The following is a 9,124-nucleotide window of genomic DNA, read 5'->3' on the forward strand; positions in this document are numbered from 1 at the left end:
CCTCATCTCTCGCCCTCGGAGCAGCTGGTGGTTTTGAACTGCTGAGCTTGAGGCTGGCAGCCCAATGCCTAACCCATGAGGATACACGTCTGTCTCAACTTCTCTGCTGACTGACTTTTAACTCTGAGATGGCACTGCTTGCGTGACAGTCACTAACTTACAAGGAAAGAAACGGACCAGGCCAAGAACAAGCAAAGACGAGAAACCCAATAAAACGGCGTCGATCTTTACTGAACTGTGGTGAAGCATAAAACGCCACACAAGCGGGTGTGACACTGCAAACTCTGTGTGTCAGTCCAATGGCGAGCCCGGCAGAGGGAGGGATTCACGTTCTCTTCCCATCCTCCCTGGGGCCTCTAGGGTTCCGGTCTTCGGCAGCATGCCTGCATCACGTGGCGATGTGCAGGACCGAGTCCCACGGGGACTCCCTCAGCTTGGTCTTGCTCAGTTTCATGATGGAAAACAGCTGCTCGCAGATGTAGGTGCTCCCGAACATGGAGAGAATCTTGGCGCAGTGGTGTCGGTACTTCGGGTAGCTGCTCCAGAGATACTTGTAGAACTCGGGGATCCCCACTTTGTCGTACTTGGCCTTCAGGGCCGTGTTGCACTGCAGGTCAATCAGTTCCATCTGCAGCTCCTCCGGCACGCTGTCCACCTTCACCGAGAAGGGCGAGCTGAACAGGGCCAGCTCGCTTTCACAGAGCTTGAAGTCGGCCAGCCGGGCCTGGAACTCGCTCCGGAGTTCTGCGATCTTCGGGATGTAGTGCAGGCCGTCGCTTCCCTGGCTGGAAACCGATCTCAGGGTGGGAAAGTGGGCCAGATTATTTCTCGCCAAATGAGTTTCCCAAAGGCCCAGTTTGGCCAGGAAAGCCCGGATCACGTCGTACATTTGGGTAACAATCTGCGAATGCCCTTGCAGGGAGATGGTCAGGGTGTTGAGATGCATCGTCATGTCCACCAAAAAAGCCAAGTCTTTGATCCAGTCGGTAGAGCGCAGCTGGGGCACCAGGTTTCCTCGGGAGGCCATGAACGAGTCGATTTCTTCCAAGGACTCGAAAAATCTCTTCAGCACCAGCCCACGGCCCAGCCACTTGATCTCCGAGTAGTACAGGAGGCTGCCATACTGGCTGTCCAGTTCGTAGAGCAAGGTGGTGAACTCCCGGTGGTTGAGGCCGCGGGAGCAGATCCAGTTCACGGAGCTCACCACCACGTCCATGACGTGGTCCATCTTCAGCTTCTGAGCGCACAGGGACTCCTGGTGGATGATGCAGCACACGGACTTCGGCGCGGAGCCCTGGCAGGTGGCCGCCACCTTGGCTTTCAGCTTCGTCACCAGCCCGTCGGTCCCGTTCACCATGGCGGGCGTGCCCGTGGAGGCCACGCTGACGAGCTTGGACCAGTCGATGCTGAACTTCTTCAGACTTTTCTCCACGCGGAGGAAGGTCTCGCTCCCGGATCTTGTGCCCGTCGTGGGCACCGTGTCCAGCAGCTCTTCGGACACCTCAAAGTTCTCGTCGACGCCCCGAATGAAGATGGCCAACTGGGGGGTGTTGTTGGTGTCCCTGATCTCGTCGATGGCAACAGAGTAGGCCACGAACGACTCGATCTTCTCGCGTAACTTCCCCCACAGAGTCCAACCCATGTCTTCCACCGGCTGCACGGCGGCGTGTGCCGGGGGGTGGGCAGCCGGGAAGCCGGGGCCTGGCTGCGGACGCTCGGTCTCTGCCGTCCAGGAGAGAGCGCCGCCGAAGCCCTCCTTGAGCTCCTGCAGCTTCTCGTCGCGCATCTCCTCGGTGTACTGGTCGAAGTGCTTGCTGTGGTTGGTCTGGTAATGGCGCCTCAGGTTGTACTCTTTGGACACCGACATGCTCTGTTTGCATATTAAACAGGTCGGGATATTCTGCACTTCCACGAAGAAGTAGGCTCTCTCCCACTTTTCCTGGAACATGCGGCCCTCCTGGTCTATCTTTCGCTTTCCCACTTTGGGTAGAGACGGGGACAGGACACAGGTCATTGTTCTGAGTTCCAGGGCTAGCAACACAACGGCCAGCGTGCTGGTGAAGGGGAGGGGCAGAGCGACTGGGCGGGGTGGGGTGGACTGTGATGAACTGAGACCTGTCCAACCAGGGGCGCTGACACTCCCCTTGGGCAGCGGGCCCCGGCGGGAACATGAGACTGGCTCTTTGCTTTTCTAATGCCAACACAGAGGGCTGGACTCTTGGGAAAAGACTGTCCCGCTTTGCGGCCTCGGCCACAATTTCCTAGTTACGGGTGTGTGCCCCACAGAGGCCATCAGGGTTGGTGGTGAGGGGACTTGGCACTGTGGCTTAAACAGGAAGGTGCATCAGTGCACCTGCATTTGGAAGTGCTCTTTCCTGGTAAGACCACTTGGAAATGCCAAGAAGGGCAAGCAGGAAGGTCTGTGGTGACTCTCTGCAGTCAGGCACTGTGGGCCAGGGAAACGGGTGTATTTTTGGAGAGCGGCCCTTGGCTGTGTGGGGCTGCGGGTGGTGATGGGAAGTGACTGAGAATGGGCCGGAGGACTTGGGTGGGGGGAACAATGACGCTAGAACTGCTCTGAAAATAGGATGTGGCAGGAGTCACACAACTCGGGTCAGTTTATTGGAAAATAAACTGTTCTGAAAACCCCTCTACGCAAACGGCTATCGCGGTAGGTGGACACAGCCTCCATCCAGCGATTACCAACAGAAAGCGGCACTCTGCCCCGATGCGCCTCCTTGGAACAGCCACTGAGCAGGAGCTGCACAGAGCACTTGTGGTTCCCACCTCCAGCGAGGACTCACGTCCAACCGAGGGCTCGGGTCTGGGAGAACAGCCCCAGCCGCGGGGCGCCAGCTGCTTGCAAGGCCGCCAGGGGCCACGTTACAGAGTTCACAAGGGACCCCTGGGCACTGCCCATCAAAACAGATACCAGTCTTCACACAGGACGGGTGGAGTTGTCGCCTGCGCGCGCGTGCCAGGCGTGACCCTTTTGGTTCAGACGTGGGAGGGAAATAAGGGAGGGCCTGAGGGGAAGAGGTGTCAGGCAGGCAGAATTTGCCAGCCCTGTGACCAAGCGTGGGGCTGTGCCTTGCCTCCAGGGGAGGGGACCCTCAGCAAACACTCCGGGCTCCCTCCAACTGGTCTGAGAACCACAGAAGGGCCCAGAGGGAAACCCCAGCGAGGGAACAATGTAACGTGCGTGTGCATGCGTGTGCGTACAGTGTGAGCGCAGAGCAGGACGGTGGCACTAGGACCCTGAGGTACGGATGGGCAGGGGGTGGGACTGGAGGGCAGCTAGGAGCATTGTTCTCCCGTTCAATTACTCACCATTGCTGAGCTCAACTCCTGGAAGTGGTCTGAAGAGAAAGAGACGTGGATGAACAAGACAGTTCATTGCCCTACCCCGCTGCCCCCAGGTGTGTTTACCTCTCAGTTCTACAAACTTCCGGTGGGTCTTGACTCTTCCTGAGGGGCAGTGGGGGATAAAGCTGAGTCTGGTTGCCCACCGTCACCGAAAACCAATGTGACGGACACAGTAGCACGACAGGCAGGTGCTGGGCCCCAGGGCCAATTCCTGGGTACCTATCCCAGAGCTGGTACCTTGACAGTCCTGTGACCCTGGGCGAGGACCTCCCTGGCTCTCTGCCTCAGCTTCCTCATCTGTGAAGTGGGGCCGGGACAGTAGCTGCCTCTCAGGGTCACTGGGGAGGGGAGGCAGGGCTGGCACACACTAGGTGCCATGCGGTGTGGATGGTGGCAACTGTGGCTGTGACTGTGACTGTGAAAGGAAGCATGGGAGGGGCAAACCGTGGAAGCTGAGAAGGCTCATGGGGGGCGCTGTGGGAGCTTGGACTTGGGTAAGGTGAGAAGGGGCTTGGAATTGCGATTTCTGCAGGTCAGCCTGGTAGGGTGTGAACTGCAGACAGCGGGGAGACCTCAGACACTCGAAGTGCGTGGAAGACTAGTGGCACCGTGGTTACGTGTTGACTGCGATTGGCAGTCTCAGCGGCTTGGTGAAAGAAAGACCGGGCTTTGGAGTCTTGGAAACTCACGGGACAGCCCCACCTTGCCCGGCAGGGTTGCCGTGTCAGCATCGACTGGTCTTTGGAGGTGGCTTGCGCTTCCCCTGGGTGGCAGGAGCTGGTAGCAGGTTGGAGGTGAGGACGGGACCCATCATTCAATTGTGTTATTGAGACCGAAGGAGGAGGGCCCACCTAAGGCAGGGCTGCTGAGTGGGGGCCATCCACTGGAGGTGCTCCCACAGGTGGTCCCAGCAACAGGAAGTGAGATCATGTGCTGAAGGTGGGGAATGGGTGAGCCAGGTCATGGCAGAAATGACTTTGGCCAACGAGAAAAGACATGAAAGAATGAAAAGCTGCTTACAGCCTGGTGAGGCACTGGGCTGCTAACCACAAGGCTGGCAGTTCAAACCCACTGGTCACTCCTCAGCAGAAAGGGGAGGCTCTCTGTTCTGCAACAACTCACAGGCTCAGAAACCCCACACAAGGTCACTGTGAGGCCGGAACAACTCAATGCCCGTGGGACTGGGTTTTTTGGTCTGAGGCAGTATTTGCCAGAGTCGCGATACCACCCCCTGGGGGGCACCGGAACGATCCAGGGCTACGAGGACATGTACCTATTCTTCATCCTGGATTATGACATTTTTAATTGCCAGGGAAGTGTTGAGTAATTTCCCCACTCCCCGTTGTTTTCAGAGAAGGGGACCAGGTGGCCAAGTAATTTTAGGAGCCTATGACTGAAAGCACTGCAGGCCAACCGGGTTAGAGGGTGCCTGGCTGGTAGGCTTGTGTTGGGGGGCTTGGGCTTGCTAAAACCCCAAAACTCATCTCCCTTTTCTCCTTTGTTCTTAGGAAAAACGAGGGAGCAGAGAAAAGGGGAGGCGTTGTTTGCTCAGAACTGAGGCTGGCAAGACAGGCCCGATGGACAGGAGGGTGCCCTGTCCTAGTAGGGAGGAGGGAACTGAACAGGTGAAAAACCACGGTTCACGGTCAGTCGGGCCCACAGGTTTGGCAGAAAGGCAACTTTCTGAGTGATATACTTAGTCCCTTCCTGTCACTGTCAACTATGAGCATCTGATCCTTCTGCACAGAATCGAGTAAACGTCACACAACCACCTTGCGGTACCTGGGAAGGGGAAGCACAACGTAAGGACAACAAGCTCCTGCATTTCACCTCGTCGTTGCTTTGTGCTGACAACCGGCAAGTCCCTTTCTCGCCCCTGCCTGTCTGGGAAGGTGACTTTGCCTTCTGATCTCTAGAAGCATTCTCTCACCCACTCACTGAACCACAGTAAACGATAAACTCGGCAGGCAGGCAGGCAGGCAGTCGGTCAGTAACCCACCCACTCACTCTCACTCACCGAACAACCGTGAACTTGATAAACTCGGCAGCATCCAGTATCCTCTTCATGGAGCTGATTTCCAGGTAGCCAGGGGCTTTGAAAACCACCCCTGGGGGCATGCCCTGGACCAGCACACAGCCAGGGTTAAAGGTGATCTTCCTGTAGGGGACTTTCACGGGGAAATCCACCCCGATCGCCTCACCTGTGAGGAGACAGGCCAGGTAACACGAGTTGACTTTGCCACTTACTTTTCAGAAGGTATTTATTGGGTTCTAGGTGAATGCTTAAACAGCACATTAGGAGCCCTGATGACACAGTGGGTTATGCCTGGGCTGCTAACAACAGCGTCAGCAGTTCAACACCACCAGCTGCTCTGAGGGAGCAAGATGAGGCTTTCCACTCCCTTAAAGAGGTCCAGTCTCGGAAACCCAGAGGGGCGGTTCTGGCGTCCTCGAGGGTCGTCGAGTCAGAACGGGCTCGAGGGCGGGGTTTCTGTGTTTGTCCTGAGACACGGCGACGCCGCACAGCGTCAGGTGCTCATGCCTTCCATTCTGCTGGGCCGTCTCCGCCGAGGCCACTGCCGTCCCTTCCGCTGGTCTGTGCGGTCTCCCTCGTGGACCCTCTAAGGGAGCACATACTCAAAGGCCATGGCGATCGATTGATCGGTTTATTTACATTTCAACAGTTTTATTGCATGTGCCGTGCAACCCAGAGGTCTGAATGCACTAAAAAGAGCTGTGTGATCACCCCCACAACCCACTCTAGGACATTTTCTTCATTTGGGGTACTATTAGCCCCCCATTTCACACTGCCCCCAACCTGCCCTGTCATAACCCAAGAGAAACTACTAATCTAGTACTGTCTCTATAGATTTACCGAACCTGGATTTCACAGACAGAAAATCAACACACACCCCCCCACCCCCAAATAGTAACAAAATAAAACACAGAAAAATGACCAGCCAAAAATACAAACTAGAACAGGTGAAGAACTGGTCAGAAGGGGAAACGGAAGATGTTAGATTTTTACCTAGGGATGTCTGCCTTAGTTCTCTTTCCGATGCACTTGGCTGAGCGCAAGGCTGTTGGCATCCCTGCGGCCCTCTGCAAATGGACCGGGCTTTCCCTGTCACCCACAGCTTCTGTAAACTGGGTGCTCAGACCCAATACTGGTTTTTAACTTTTTATTGGGACTTGACTGGTTCTCCCTGCAGCAATTTGTACATTTTTTTATTCCAACATTGGTCACAACCCCCAACCCTGGAGTAAGAGTACTTTCCCACGTGCTCATTGGAGTTCCCAGGTCCCCTCTTCCTTCCTTCTGAGCCCTTCCCGTCTTCGGGTGTGATCCCAGCCAGACGCTGCCTGATGGCTGATTGCTCTAAGGCAGCGGTTCTCAACCTTCCTCACGCAGCGACCCTTTCATGCAGCTCCTCATGTGGTGGTGACCCCAACCATAACATGATTCTCATTGCTACTTCATAGCTGTCATTTTGCTACTGTGATGAATTGTCATGTAAGTATCTGATATGCAGGATGTATTTTCGTTATTACAAACTGAACATTATTAAAGCAGAGTGATGCATCACAAAAACAAGATGTCATTCTATATTGTGAAATATTTATTTCTAATGACAAATGAAATTTTGTCTTGAAGCATGGTGTAGCATGGGTAACGGTCTTCACGGCAGATACTCGTATACGGGCTTATCTCCATGTGAGAGGACCCAGATAGAGGAGCGGTGTCAGTTCCTAAGCCATCGGAAATATGTGCTTTCCAATGGTCTTAGGCGGCCCCTGTGAAAGGGTCGGTTGACCCCCAAAAGAGTCGAGACCCACAGGTTGAGAACCACTGCTCTAAGGTGTGTGCATACCTCCCTGGGGTGACTGCTTACCTGGTATAGGCCTGTCTAATCTTTGGCTGAAAGTTAAGCCACGAGGGTATGTAATGGACACAGTCCTGGGGCATAGCAGTTTCTATCGGATCAGGATGTTGAACTTGGTGCCACATTTTAACCTCCAATTCTGCGCCCTTTCAGAGCCGTGTGGCTCCATCTAGTCTTCTGTCCCTTGGTCATGGCGCTGGGGTTCTCAGGGTCTGCTAGTTCTCTGGACTCGGGGTTTCCAGGGGGCTTTCATTTTCCTCACTCTCCTTTGCCCTGGTTGAGGAGACACTGTATTTTATCCTTCATGTCACGATTTTAAAATCATTCAAACCAATTGCCAATACTGGTAACCAGCCAGAGTTATTTTATTCCCCAGTAGTGGATATAATTTTACTGATTGTGAAACTGGAGATGGGTCCTAGACACAGTGCCTATAGTCATTAAATAGAGATGATGACATATGTACTTGAGGGTTTTTTTGGGGTGAGGATTAAATGATTAAACGCATGTCAAACACTGAAAATGACCATTGGCCTCGGTAAGAACTCAATAAATCGTCAGTTAACACCGGTGTTGAAATGACTTGGGTAAAACCTCTTCATTAAGATACATCTCGACGGATTCAGACCATAGCTCTTTCGCAGAAGCAGCCGTTTCTTAGCAGACCAGGCACTCAGGTAACAGAAGTACTTCATTGGATTTGAGGTCAACGTGAGTCTGTCTGAAAGCACAGGGGTGGAGTCCAACGACTGCTCGGTTCACAGCTTGATGATGCCGCCCTGGGGGTATGACCTTTTCCACAAGACAATGAGAACGTCTCTCTCTGCCCCTGCCCCTTCTGCTTACTGGGACTCCTGTCTGGCTCCAGCGGTGGCCCCAGGTGGGCTGCCCGACCCCTGAGAGCTGCTGGCACCTTGCTGTGTTCCCACCCACGTGGGGTCCTTGAGACTCTGCACCCACTGGTCTGTGATCTCCCTGCTCCCTCTTCCTGCACCATCAGCCTGCACGTCTGGGAGTCTGCAGAGGCCCCAGCTACCAGCAGATCCAGGGGTGTAAGTTGCCCTGGGCCGGGCGCTTTGTCTGACACATGGATGAGTGTCGCTGCTCTGGTTTCCCCAGACCACCCCGCCGACACACTCAGGACAGGTACATCTAGAGACAGCAATGACAGGAACGGTTTCTCACGCTTATGATGGGGGGAAACGGGAAACAGAACTGAAGAAAATGCTCTAAAGTGGTGGTGACGAATGCACAACTCTAAGATATTTAAACCATCGAAATGTATGACATCTGAATTATATATGAATAAAACAGTTTTTTTTTAAAGATGTATTTCAAGTTGATAAATTTGGGTTATCTAATGATAGAACAACTTACCAAATTTTCGGCTAAAGAGCTCATTGACTTGTTCTCTTAGCTGTTTAATCTTCTCAGCATGTGACGATTTCTCCTTCTCAGTATCTAAAATAATAACAATAGTAAACAAACAAGCCAGAATCATGAATGGATTTCGCCCCCAGAGAGCCCTTGGAGGAAAGGCCTGTGAGCACAGGGCGGACTGAGCGCTTGACTTGGCTAATTGGTCCGTTTCCTCCGAGAGCTGACCAAGGCTTTGGGAAAGCTGCGAGTGGCAGTAGGGAATCTTTCAAATGATCACCCTAGGTTGAAATACGGTCTACTACTTTGAGGGCACATTTCCAACGTCCTACAGGATACAGAGCCCACCTTTCCCACGCCCCGTCCCAGCCAACATAGTCACACAAGCAAGAAGAACACAAAGCATGGAGACCGAGGGGCTGTTTCCCAATCCTGGCCCTGTCATTCGACTTCATTTTTGAATCCCGAAAGCAATCTCGGCTCAACATGCATGAGGT

The 9,124-nt window shown here is 53.9% G+C and overlaps 1 protein-coding gene across 2 annotated transcripts in view; it reads right to left on the reverse strand.

Annotated features, from left to right (window-relative positions):
• Positions 1 to 205: 205 nt before the first annotated feature.
• Positions 206 to 9,124, reverse strand: part of LOC101659839 (general transcription factor II-I repeat domain-containing protein 2B) — a 60,251-nt gene continuing 51,332 nt past the window's right edge. For both annotated transcript variants that reach the window (XM_045283883.1, XM_045283882.1), the window contains 4 exons: positions 8,628 to 8,711; positions 5,384 to 5,567; positions 3,331 to 3,359; positions 206 to 1,980 (listed from right to left, as the gene is read on the reverse strand). In XM_045283883.1, coding sequence (XP_045139818.1) covers positions 389 to 1,980; positions 3,331 to 3,359; positions 5,384 to 5,567; positions 8,628 to 8,711 — 1,889 coding nt within the window. In that variant the 3' untranslated portion in view covers positions 206 to 388. The remainder of the gene's footprint in view (positions 1,981 to 3,330; positions 3,360 to 5,383; positions 5,568 to 8,627; positions 8,712 to 9,124) is intronic.

Source organism: Echinops telfairi, unplaced genomic scaffold, assembly GCF_000313985.2.
Source record: "Echinops telfairi isolate 266 unplaced genomic scaffold, ASM31398v2 ScPeMD7_5;HRSCAF=22, whole genome shotgun sequence".
NCBI lineage: Eukaryota > Metazoa > Chordata > Mammalia > Afrosoricida > Tenrecidae > Echinops > Echinops telfairi.